At 40.0% G+C, this 12,903-nt stretch overlaps 2 protein-coding genes across 20 annotated transcripts in view; one reads left to right on the top strand and one right to left on the bottom strand.

The window, feature by feature from the left end:
* Nucleotides 1–12,903, top strand: part of LOC148053269 (uncharacterized) — an 87,334-nt gene that overhangs the window by 71,160 nt on the left and 3,271 nt on the right. For 4 of the 14 annotated variants that reach the window (XR_015708012.1, XM_087773597.1, XM_087773601.1 and 1 more), the window contains one exon: nt 712–806. The exons of 4 other annotated variants lie outside the window; for them this stretch is intronic. Coding sequence is in view for 6 of the 10 variants with exons in the window: in XM_087773597.1 (XP_087629723.1) it covers nt 712–806 (95 nt within the window). In the remaining 4 variants the exon portion in view is untranslated. Of the gene's footprint in view, nt 1–711; nt 807–2,507; nt 2,581–6,956; nt 8,240–12,903 lie in introns of those variants that run through there. 6 more of the 14 variants (XM_087773605.1, XM_087773607.1, XM_087773606.1 and 3 more) reach the window with 5 other exon arrangements.
* The window catches only part of MTR (5-methyltetrahydrofolate-homocysteine methyltransferase), a 56,410-nt gene that overhangs the window by 37,223 nt on the left and 6,284 nt on the right, over nt 1–12,903 (bottom strand). For 4 of the 6 annotated variants that reach the window (XR_015708000.1, XR_015708001.1, XM_087773592.1 and 1 more), the window contains exons 2-8: nt 11,854–12,068; nt 9,149–9,238; nt 8,258–8,327; nt 6,927–7,019; nt 6,729–6,835; nt 5,369–5,428; nt 3,052–3,146 (exon numbers count right to left, since the gene is read on the bottom strand). Coding sequence is in view for 4 of the 6 variants with exons in the window: in XM_087773592.1 (XP_087629718.1) it covers nt 3,052–3,146; nt 5,369–5,428; nt 6,729–6,835; nt 6,927–7,019; nt 8,258–8,327; nt 9,149–9,238; nt 11,854–12,068 (730 nt within the window). In the remaining 2 variants the exon portion in view is untranslated. The remainder of the gene's footprint in view (nt 1–3,051; nt 3,147–5,368; nt 5,429–6,728; nt 6,836–6,926; nt 7,020–8,257; nt 8,328–9,148; nt 9,239–11,853; nt 12,069–12,903) is intronic. The other 2 variants (XM_087773593.1, XM_087773594.1) reach the window with 2 other exon arrangements.

Here is a 12,903-nt window from a genome sequence, read left to right on the forward strand (position 1 = left end):
CTCTCTGCACCATTCTAGAAACAACCTTATGAGCACTGCAAAACTCAAAAGGTGCTGCTCTAAGATGAAAATATAAAAAAAGCTTTCTCCCTTCCTGGAATAACGGTCTCAGAGAGGATGCAAGCTAACCCACTGAAACAGGAATGGCTAATAGCCACATCTCCCAGCTAACTGAGCCACAGAGGCTGCCTCAGAGGTAGCTAAGTTAATCAAGCGCACATATGCCCACTTAGTTTCCCAGAGGTCAAAAGCAATGAAGCCCTGCACAGGACTGGGAGCACAAAATGGTTTTCGACTTTTCTCTTGTTTCCAAGGAGTAGGCAGGGGCTTGGTAACTACACAGGTAGTAGCCGTAAATGCTTGCAGCCCGATTCACTTGTTGGACAGAATCACAGATCCTTGAGATCCAAGGGGCTCACAGCAACATCCAATACCAGGGCCTTGAATATCACACAGTCACATACCCAGACCAAACAATACACAAACCACTTCTTCCAATAGCTTAGGCTTGGGTTTGGGGGGGTTTTTTTTGGGGGGGGGGGCAGGGCGGGGCGCATGTATTTTTGTTTTTTTCAGACAGCCAGCTCTACCTTTGAAGTGCTTTTTCGCATGCATCTCATATGGGCCATTCTATTTAAACAGGAAAACTTTAAAAAGAACCGTTTTATTCTCATTTCCCTATGCAGTATTTAATTTAAATCCTTCATACAGATCTCCTGGATATGAATGCACAATTACAGCAATGAGGTTCTGGAATTTATTTCAAAGCGGGGGCTTATCCCTCAAGATTTTCAAAGCAAAGCAAGGTAAGAGCTGTTAACAAAACTGGCTTTATCAAATGCAGATGAATGCAAGGTATTTACTACTGTTAAGTCATTCAATTTACAGGCTTCCAGCTCACACTCACCACCCCCTCTTTTTAAGCTCTCTCCTGTATTAGGCAGCCTCATGTCTCCCTTCCACATTTAATATCCATCTGTCTCTGGTTCTCAGTTCAAACTCACCTGTCACTCTCTTTACCTCACCTTACCAGAGAGATACTGTAAAAGCAGCCGACAAATACACCTATGAGCACGACACCATGCAAGCATTACCTGTTTCAAAACTGCCAAGTCAAACTAAGCACAGACAGGCACATTCATTCAGAAACAAAGAGCAGCTTCCATGGCCAGTATCATCTCCCCATGGCACTCAACAGCACCAAGAAAGAAAACATTTCAGAAAAAGCAAACCGTTAACCGCATCTTAAAAGCCAGCAGACTTGAACCTGATTGCTGGTATGCTCTCGCTGCTACCCTAGTGTGATAACCATCACACCCTCGTCTTAAACATCACCTCCCTCCCTTGCTCAATTCTTTACAGCAGTCACGCATCAGCTCCTGTGAAAACTAAGACTGCAGAGCGCCCTTGGGACCAGAACAAACACCACACGAGGGCCCTGAACTCAGCATACGTCTTCTTAATGCTACCACGGTAGAATCACAGGAGCCAAAATAACACGAAGGGAACTCATGCCACATCTGAGCACCTTCCATAGCAAGCAGCTTGCCACACATCTTTCAGCACTTACTAAGCACAGTTCACATGTTTCTCAACTATTGTCCATACCAACCAGCCACAAAGCACACACTTTTTAGGGGGGCTCCAAACCAAACTGACTTAAGGACAACGCATCACCCAAAACAGGACATACATACAGAATGGATATAACTACTAATCAGCTTTTTCACAACCCTAAAGCCACTCTACCAATCTGGCAACAGAAACAGCATTAAGTGCAATCTGCTCCCACAACTAAAACCCTTCTGCGGTGTGTAGTAACCTTCGCATAAATGGGAAACAGGCTCTAAGCATTCAGACCCATAAGATAGCTTTTATGAAATATGGTTTAATAAATTCTTGATTTCTGCTCCAGTGCCCTTCTCTCCTCTTCAGAGGCAAGAGACTTATGAGCAAGATTATCTGAGACAGACTCGTGCCAAATATGGATCACTAGGCTGTGATGCTGAGAGAAGGAGTCAACTACCACCCTGTTCCAAGAGGCTCCATATGTTACTTCTGGAGCACCGTCTGGTCTGGGAAAGTGGAGCCTCGAGGGCAGTCAGGAAAGCTGTGAATGCAGTCTTCTGCTTTTGTATCACTGAGATGACAGATTGCGCATTTTAGCTGGAATTTTGTTGTAAAAACAAACAATGGCTCATCACAATGTGCGTGGCATGCACTGCTAACACTGAATTAAATGGTTTAAGTTAGAATATTCTAGGAAAAAAACATCTATTTCCAGTGTAAGTTTTTGTGTGAAGAACCAATCCGAGAGAAGAAATGGTAAAGAGGGAAGAGAAGGCAAGGAGGAGGTAGAATAGGGCATAGAAACACAGAAGAAGAGAGAAACAGGGAATGCTATTCAAATTAACAGGCAAAACCTTGCACAATGACTAAAGTCTGCTACATTTTGCATTTTCCCAGATCTTAATCTCATACTTATTTCAATTTTTCTGTCTGAACAGAAAAGAATGCAAGTAAATGGAGGCATCAGGAGCTCTCAAAACAACAATGCACATCCTTGAGAAAAACACTTAGGTAATATATACATTTTTATAAGAGTTCAGTAAAAAGAACACCGGAATGAAATCTTATGATTTGCTCTTTCAAGCCATTCTGAAACATTCTGAGCTGGCACTGCTTCTCTCTAGGAAAGAGATGTAAGCCCTGGCCATACCAGGAATTAGCTCCTTGCACAGTCTGAGACAGTAGGAGATGGCAAACTACAGTTTCAGAATTATTTTTTTTTTAATGCTTTGACCTAATTGCGATTTCAGTGGCTGTTGCAAACACAAAACTCCAGACTATTTAGAGCAATGTTTTAAAAATTCAGCATTCTTTGGAAACATAATTTCTGCTGAGGGAACGATAGCAGAACACATTAGCAATACATGTGATTAAACAGGATCACAGTTAGTATAGCTTCCATTTATCTGCAAGCAAGTAGTTAAAATAGAAAAGAATCACAATCTACAGATAACCTACTAAGAGAAAGATACATTTCCTTACCAAAGTGGCTTACTATGGGAAACACTAATGACAAATGCCTCTCCTGTCTGGCCTGAGAGGGTACGTCCACTTTTATCCACAATGGTTCCAGAAACCTAAATATCAATTCAACATAGAGAAAGGAAAAGAATTAAATTAACAATAAATCCAAGAATCCAAATGGCTCAACTGCTAAAAGTCAAAGTAGAGACCTGTGCTCCACTCAAAGCAATGAGGTACAACCCAAACAGAAAAATTAAACCATTTCCTCCCTATAAACATTTAAATATTTCAGCTAGGGGAAAGGCAAACATTTGACCAGTCTTCTTTCTCTCCCTCTCCCTGCCTTGGGGGGGAGAAAAAGAAAAGAAAGGGGGGAAAAAAAAGAAGAGAGAAAACTACCATGAACCATTCAGCAGCAAGGTAGTGTTAGTACCCCGATATCATTCTGACGACAGCCTCTGAAACAATCTGCAGTGGTTACCTGTTTAGGCAGCTATCAGCAGTCACAGCTCCTCTCCTGTCCTCCTCATCCTCCCTACCTCCCCCTTTATGTTATTGCAGGTCTCAGGACTGCTATTAGGTTGTTTGGTGGTGCTTGGTGGGGGGATGGGAGAGGCAGGGCTGGCCTTAAAAACAAGTTACTCCTTTTGCCACAAGGGAACATCAGATGTTGCAACTTCATAGTGGAGACAGAAGTCTTAACCTGTATAAGCATACCTCTTAAGTACTGTACAGAGAGAGATATGCAAATAATAAATAATGTCTTAACCCCAACTAACAACCACAAAGTTCAGAATTCAGGAGACGTTTGAATGAGACAGGAAAGCCTTCCCAAGCCTACAAATCGTTTTTCCAGAAGACGGAATATGTTTAGAAGACGGAATGAGTTTAGAAGACTCCATACAAAGGTAAATGCATAATTTACTCCAAAACATGCTTTAATATTGATACTACTGGAGGTCACCGGTGGAATCCTAGAAAGAGCTGTGCTAAGGGTTGTACTTCTCAACATAACTGAACTGGAAAGGGAGCAGAGAATGAGGCAATCAAGCTCACTGACAACTCTTCAGGAAAATGAAGACAAGAAGTCAACTCTACATAATCCGAGAACTCTCAATGCTAATTGACTTGAATGATAAAAAAGTGGAAACTTATTGCTGATAAAGTACAAAGCTGTGAACACGGGAAAAATTCTACATAATGACATCTCCAAACTAGTCTTTACTGCTCAAGAAATTAATCTGAGTAACAACAGAAAGTTTTATGAATGCAATTTCAAAGCTCACTAGCAGTGAAGTAAAACATCAGGAACTACAAAGAAAGAAATGGACAAGGCAGAGAACATCACTAGGCTGTCATACAAATCCCTGATGTCTGCACTTTGACTGCTGTATGCTATTCTAATTCCCCTCTGACTCGAGTAAGTGGAAAACAAAGAAGTGACAGGAATAATGAATGAATGGAGCAGCTAAATAGACAAGGACTTCAGGATGACAAAAGATGACTACAGGAGCCTCTCACAAAGGACTATAAATGCCATGACTATGCAGCAAAGGGAACGTGGAACTGCTGCTCACTGTCACTTTCAGAGACAAACTGCAAGACACAAAAGAAGTTATCAGGTGGAATGTCCAGAAGTAAGCAAGCTTTCAAACCAGTGCGTTCGTAAGCTGTGAAAGTTACTGACAGATTATTTTTGGGAATGCCTGGGTCCCACACAGGTTTAAACATAGATTCAAGCAAGGAGTAAACACATTCACAGCAAAAGGGTACAAACAGATACAAACTGCTGATCAGAAAGCCTGGCCTGCAAACTGCAGAAAACCAGAAGAATGCATCAGAACTTTCAAAACAAGCTTATTCTTTGTCTGTATTCGTTCCTACATATTCATGACTGCCTGCTGTCAGAAAAAGATGTCAGAGAAAGAACATGGAGTTAGACCTTCTCTGACTTCAAATGGCCACTCATGTTCTACTTGAAAATATGGCAGAACTTGCTTAATTTCATCCTTGAAGCACTGGTTCTTATGACCCTTAAGAGAGCAAGCCTAAAAAAAATTATGATCAGACCTTTTCCTGTGGAAATACACAGAATGAATACATGCTGGAATGAAGTCATTCCTTACTCTTCAGGTTGATAAGCTGGACAGAGCTACCCACGGCTGATTTCATAAAGCTCTTCACATAAAAGTTTCTCCTTTCACAATCACATGAAAAAAGTACGTTTCCAAGACACTTCTTTCCTTCATTTCAAAACACTTTAATCAAGTGCAATCTCAGCTAGTTCACCAATCAAGCTTAAGTATATGTAAAATATTAAATAATATATACTTACAAATATGGGTCGGGGAGCATACTCTTCCTCAAACAACATCTGGAGCGCAAAAATAGCTGCCTATAGAAGAATAAGTTGCAAAATATTAATGGATGTTTCAAGAGTTCTTCAGTTTGTTGGGTTTTTTGTTTGTGTAGGTTTGTTTGGGTTTTTTTTTTCTTTTTTAAATATTTTTTATGGCTGTTTATGCAACTTGCTACCTCATATTGCCTGCGAGAACCTACTACACTCAAGAGATTTTACCCTTACCCCTAACATCTTCCAGACGTTCCAAAACACATTTTGGTAACGAGTAGAAAGGAAGTACCATGGGGTAACCAAATAAGACCAAGACTATTCTGAAACCCAAATCACATCGGCATGTGCTTCTCCCTCATGTCTGCAGCACAACCCCCACCCCAAACATGGTTGTATGTAGTATTCTCAGTACACATTCACTGCCCTTGAATCTGTTTAGACATGCAGTTTGCAAAGGATTCTAATCACCACAAATTTCAACAGTAAGGACTGCAGTGACCCCTTGGAAGGTCCTGAAAATTTCCTGCCTCCTTAGGGTAAGAAAGTTGCATGTGAACATGAGCTCAGCACAATGTTAAGCCTACAGGATCCTAGCCAAACCTCCATGATGACTGGTCAAATCTGCAAAGGACAAGTCATGCACACGTTAATCAGCCTGTGGCAAAAGCATAAGAAATGCTTATCCATTGTGCATATCCAGCCAGACTTTTTCACATAAAATTGCAAGAGAGTTCTAAGCGCCCTAACAACGCTATCACCTGCATTGAGCAGTTATTACACAAAGAAGGAGGTGTCAAAGTCATATGAATTGTGGCATATTTCAACATTTTATTCCTCCTATTTTACCCTTCCAATCCTCTGCTCCCAATTTTTCTTTTTTAAAGCTGATGGCAGAGTGTCAGAGTTCCCAAAAACCCCACATTTTAACAGGACTGTCTCACAAGCCCTCCCACACCTGCAGTCAGATACACTGGATATTCCCTCTCCCGTGTGCATCACAAGCATCCTTTGGACAGACATGCTTATGCTGAAAAATAAAGACATCAGATGCATTTGGAGATGTTTTGCAATGTAACAGAGCTTCTGGGAATAAAAGGACAGCTGGCACAGACAGCCAGAAAGATGCTAATGGCACATACTAAAAGGCAAAGTAAAAACTCTGGAAAAGGCTGTTTTATCATTAAAAACCATCTCCTTACATTCTACCTGTTTGCTGTTGACTGACAAGTCTTCTCATATTTAGTAAGCAGCATCTGATAGCTCTTAAAAGTACCATGTTGAATTTCCTTAGGTAGTGCACCAAATACTTATATTAGCGAGTATTTTTTTCCAGGAGTCTCACCTTGGCATTGGCTGTATCAAATATGGTTTCCACTAATAAGATATCAACTCCTCCATCCAAAAGTCCTTTGGCTTGTTCCTTATAGGCTTCAACCAGTTCATCAAAAGCTGTAAAACAAGAATGATGTAATTTCATCTGGAGGTATCTCTTTCAGGACCATCACCTAAGTTAAATAACTTGATGGTTATAAATACTTACTTATGTTCCTGTAATCTGGTCTCTCCACAGACGGTGACACAGAGAGCGTCCTGTTTGTTGGACCCATGGCTCCAGCAACATATCTCCTAATGCCTAAACCAAGACACGGGGCGGGGGGAAAGAAGAAAACCAACCAATAAAAAACCCAAATGAAAAACCCACAAAACAATTTACCTCCGTTTTACAATGACAGCCATGCCAATGTAAAAAAACCTCCTAGGACACCAAGACATGCATATCCTTCAGGGATGAAGAACTATAAAACAGGAAACTCCTGTCTCAAATCAAGAATTTGATCAGCACAAGATTACCCAGCACAATTGACTTTTTTGTTTTAATCCTATCTGGTTCAGTGTATACACACGAGACAGAAGAACATCTATAAAAAAGGCAATTGGCTCAATTAGTTTTTCTTCTAAGCATCGTCCCTGCCCATTGCAGGGGGGACGGACTAGATGACCTTTAAAGGTCCCTTCCATCCCAAAGCACTCCATGATTCTATGATTTGTCTCTGACACAGGAAGCTTCATTCAATTACTTTAAAAGCACAGCATAGACCTGTCCTGGCATTTTTCACTAGATAACCTAATTTGAATATTCTGGCATGTGTTCATAAAAAAACTCCACATTCTTTTGTAGCATATTTCAAATCTTACATTTTTATTGCATACCAGGAATCACATCAGTAAGGTGTTATTTGGACAGCAGCAGCAGCACTGTTAGCTTGAAACACAGTTTGATGCCAGAATACAAGAGGAAATAACTTGTCGTTGAAAGACAGCATTGTCTACAGCAGTGGAAATGAGCTATAACCCTCTCACGTAATGCCCTGAAGGTAAAAGACTGCACATTTACAGATGATGGTCACATACTAAGCACATTCCAGTAGTTGCTCAGTAAAGTCAAACCAGGAGATTCACACTAGGAGTAACTGGTAATCCACATTTACCTACAATAAGCTATCCTAATTCTGTAGTACAAAGACTTGTGCTGTACAAACCTAAGTAACTTATAACAGTCCCTGCTGAATTTGTTTTCTCCAAAACACACCTGGAAGATATGTATTGCCTGCAGTCTAAAGCAGGCAGGCACAGGCCAGCCATCCTGCAGAACACACTGAGGACCAGATCCTGGACACATGCTGAAATGAGCGTGATGTGAATAGAGATGCAAAATTGCTACTGTGCCTAAAATGAAGAGTGTGCATGTCTGCAACTTATGTCCCTGTGATGTAAGCCATCAAGCTATCCTCTAGTTAGCAACATTTCAAAGACTGTAGCAAGACAGTCAAAACAACAAATGACTAAGAGATTAAAATAAATATCATGTACCTGTCTGAGCAGTTACATCATCTGCTGCTTTTCTGGCCACCTGTGCAGACACTTTGTTTAACCGATATGCCTGGAACAATTACAGAAAATTACCAAGTAACCTTTAGTACCGCATAACTCCTCCTCAAAGAAACACACTTCCATTCAGTGGCTTGCAGTAAACTCTGAAGGCTCCCTAAACCACACAAATACACATGAGCACTGTTACAAAACTTCAGAAGGAATGGCTCTATACATCTCAGCAACAGAGTTACATGGCAGGTCTCATCCCACGTATGCCCCAGCCTACAGCTGCTAATCATAAAATTTCATTCTGTAAGGTACTAATTAAATCCTACTGAAGTCAACAGAAGCTCGAGAACAGGACTTTGAGGACAAAATTAACCTACTTTTAAATTCACTTTTTATTCAAGTAGCATATTTCCAAGTATTTTCTTTCATATATTTCTCAAATTCTCAAAACAACACATGACACAGAAGAGCTATGACAAATGCAAGCTTGAAAGGACTTCTACATACACCAGCACAAACAACACACAAATAATATCAAGGAAAAAAGCGGTTCCATTGTGGCATTTGGTAAGTTGGTAGGACTGAAGCAAAGCATCCCCGTTCACAGAATTGAGACATTCTGGGAACGCTGAAACAAAATCTAGGACAAATTATTATTGCCTGTGCCTTCATGAACAAGGGACACACTATGACTGTCACACACAGCAAGTACAATTGTCTACAGCAGTGGAAGTGAGCTACAACACCATCACACAGCTCTAGAGACAGCATGCAGTCAATAAACACAATACCAATGGGCTCTGGGACTAAACTAATCTTGGCTGCTAAGACAAAAATCTTGATTAACATTTTAATGTTTAAATACTTTAGCATTCTTACCAAATGCTCAAGGCCATAGTCAGCTTGTGCAACTCGAGTACTGCTGAAAGTGTTCGTTTCAATGATGTCAGCACCTGACAGCAAGTATTCCTGCAAGACATGAAAGAATAAAAAAAAAATCTCTAAGATCTCCAGAACTGAGATCTGGAATGAAAGCAACCCAACTATTTTGTCTCATTCAGTTGACAAAGAGTCAGAAATCATCTCCTAATTCAAAGTAGATCAAACTCTGAAGGCCTTACTCAAAGGCACAGGGCCAAAGCAACAGAAGTGTTCCACGTAACCAGTTTTCAGAGATTTAGTGTCAGCCACACTTGCTATTAACAGGTGACATTTAATTAGTCACCTCCACCATTGAGTCCAGCACCTGGAGCATATTCTAGATTTCTGCACAGGGACATGGTGGGACACAGTCCAATTGCCATCAGCAAGCGAGGGCTGCTGTGGGCAGACTCGGAAAAGACACCAGTTAAACAACAACAGAAGATTAGAAAATTTAAACATTCTGAAGGGAGCTGTACAGCGGAAGAGCATACTGGGACAGAATACAAGCTTAGGAGAATTATGTTTCATGCAGATCACATTGAAAGTTTAACTAATGTCCCAGATTCACAAAACAATTAAGCCTTCTGCTCCAGTTTGGTTGTCTAATTCCCACTGAAGTAAACTGCAATCAATGCAAGCTGAAATATTTTTGTAGAGTCTAGTCTGTGTTCTGATAACCTCTATCAGTTGCCCTCCTTCATCCCTAACGCCTCTTTTTGATCAGGTTAACCCTTGGGTGACCACTGCATATTCAAGGAAATCAAGACATTTCAAGTGCTAGTAAGTCAAAAATATTGGTGTGGCCATTAAACATAAACCACTCAGATTTTCCTCTAAGAAGTAGATAAGTTCAGTGGCTTCAAGAGGGCAAACAAAGTCTTGATCCAAACAACAGCAGAAAAGAATTAAATTTGCATCAAAACATATTTTGCTGCAACTAATATGCTTTCTCTCAACTCCTCCTGGATACATATGGAAATACCTACAAATAGCTACATGAAAATACACAAGTTCTCACATGTACGCTACTAACCAAGTACTGAAGTTTCTGAAAATCATCTAGACTAAACAAAGATGTTAAATGTGTAGAGCTTTATACTAGCTTTTGTTTAGTTCAGATCTGTCATTTTAGCAAAAGCCCTTCAACTTTACTGTCTACCACCATAGAAGGAAATAATATGCTCAAAGCAGGAAGGTCATTTTTGCCTTTGAAAACACATTCCCTCTCTTACCACTGAATCTTACTTTGCCAGACAAGGTACGGCTAACGTTTACTTTTCAAATTAATGATATTCGTGAGGTCTGACTCACTGGGCCATTAAAAAAAAAAACCCAACCACCATACATATAGTGGGATTATAGTCACTTTGTAGAAATAAATACTTTCATCTATTATTTCAAGTTCTGTCCAATTCTCAGAAGAAATAGCCATTGGCAGCTATGAAATATGAAGTCACTACCCATGGCTCAGAAAGCACCTGACCCAAAGGTTGCTGCAGGTATGGGGACCACCACAGACTTGTTCTTTTCTTACACTCTTCCTTAAGCACCTACAACTGGTCATTGAGAGGATGATAGCAGGCTGCCGTTGGTTTGACTCAACGCATTCATTCTCAAGTCACATCACTATTGCTCTGCTAAACCTGCAAAATTCAACTGTTAAACCAGCTTACCTAATTAAAACTACAAGCTATTATAAATTCCAAGGTTCACAACCACTACAGCTGAATTGACAGTCTAAGGACTGAACTCAATCTACAAATATTTCCTCCTGAAATGTTTATATATCAAAGACTCCGATTCCCTTCAACTTGTCATTCTTAAAATCCAAAGAATGACATTTAGAAAGTAAATATAAAAATACAGATTACATACCATGTTTAACAATTGTAAGCCAATTATGATTCTAATCAATTAAATACAGATGTTTTTAATAAATAATTAAAAAAACAGATGTGAGGCTTCAACTGAATATCAGCTAGTTGCAATGCTATTCAAACATTCCAGTTATTACAGTAAGACCTACAAATACCTGCAACTCAGGAAATACAAGACTTAGGAAGTTGTTTTATAAAGTCTAATTGAAGATAAGAAAATAATAAAATCTGTTTGCAAATTCCTAAGAATCAACCCTAGACTGTTTTATTCTCTGGGCCACACATTAATATTCTAGAGAAAAAACAAGAATATGGAAGCACATACACTCATTAGGAAGCCCATATACTCATTAACTATGGAGAAGTCTGCTTCAGGCTGCAACATTTAACAGCTCTTTAGTATAGAATTATAGAAACATGCATCTAGACTTCAGTTGTGTCCTACTTAGATGTATTTCAAGTGCTGGTTGGGGAGGAGAAAAGGAAAGAAAAATGATATAAATCAGAATCTACAATTAGCAGAAATGCATCAGGGACATAAGTCAAAAAGGGATTTAAAAACAACACTGCCTGTGTGACATCAGGAACCAAGACACAAATGCTGTGCTCACACAACCAGAACAGTGAAATCTGCTCATTCTTTTTCGCATGGTTACCTAGCACTCTCTTCCCTATCCCCAGAAGACACAGGAGAGCCAGTAGCCTGTGGCATGGAAAAGGGGAGCACAGAGGCCAACTTCTGCTTCCTTCTCTTGTCAAGAGAAAGAAATCAGAACCACGTACCTTGTGTATGTCACAGATTATATCAGGTTGAGTTATACTGAGAAGGTCATTATTGCCTTTCAAAGGCCTGGAATGATCTTTAAATTCATGCCCTCGGAAATCCTCTTCTGACAGAGCACGTTGCTGGATCATGGTACCCATGCCTCCATCCAAAACCATTATCCGCTCCTGCAAAACTGATTCAATTTCATCTTCCATGCTTTTCTGGGGATCTGCTGCAAGAAAATAAATCCAATATTTAAGCAGCTTTGAAATTCCCTAGCTACACGCTTGTGCAACCTGAGCTCTTCCCATTTAAGAAACAGACTAAAATAACTAATCCTCTACTGAAATCAAACAGTAATTGGTTTCCTTCACCTACAGCTCCAATCACATGATGTCAGGTAACAGCTGTATCTATCTAAATAGAATTAGACTCAATTGGTCCTTCACCTAAGTACAGCCACCTGCATACAGTCAGCTGCAGAAACAAGAGTATCAAAAGTTCACAAGGGCATACATCAAACTCTCTATATAAACTAGTCTCCAACACTGAAAAGTGTGATTGTTTCCTCTACAGCAACCTTTGAAGAGCAATGCAGAGCTGCCTTTTAGTACCAGACACCGTACTGTAAGTGGTACACAAGTGCAAACCAGAAACCAGTAAACTTAATTTTAAAAAAAAAAAATTCTACTTTAATCGCCTATACCGTAATAACAGAGAAAGAAAGAAACTGAGCAAGCAAAAACAGCTCTTCAGCTGAGTCCCAAATTCACCTCTTTCTAGGATTAGAATAGTAAATAACAATTTTGCACTTCTCTTGGTGAGCAAACACCAAGATACACCGACAGATAAGAGCCACGTTTTATTTTCTTTTGCACAAACACAAGATCTTCTCCTGCTGCGCAACAAAGCCAGAAGAAAACAAATCAGGCAAATCACATGCTAATTATAAGATATTGGACACGGTAAGTCTAACAATGACTGAAACAGAAAACTGTAGAAATTTCAGAGCTATCATTAGGAAGGAAGATGCAGTATTGTAATGCTGTAAGATCCCAAACAAAGCC

Source organism: Nipponia nippon, unplaced genomic scaffold, assembly GCF_047370975.1.
Source record: "Nipponia nippon isolate SJK-2023a ecotype South Korea unplaced genomic scaffold, ASM4737097v1 scaffold_4, whole genome shotgun sequence".
NCBI lineage: Eukaryota > Metazoa > Chordata > Aves > Pelecaniformes > Threskiornithidae > Nipponia > Nipponia nippon.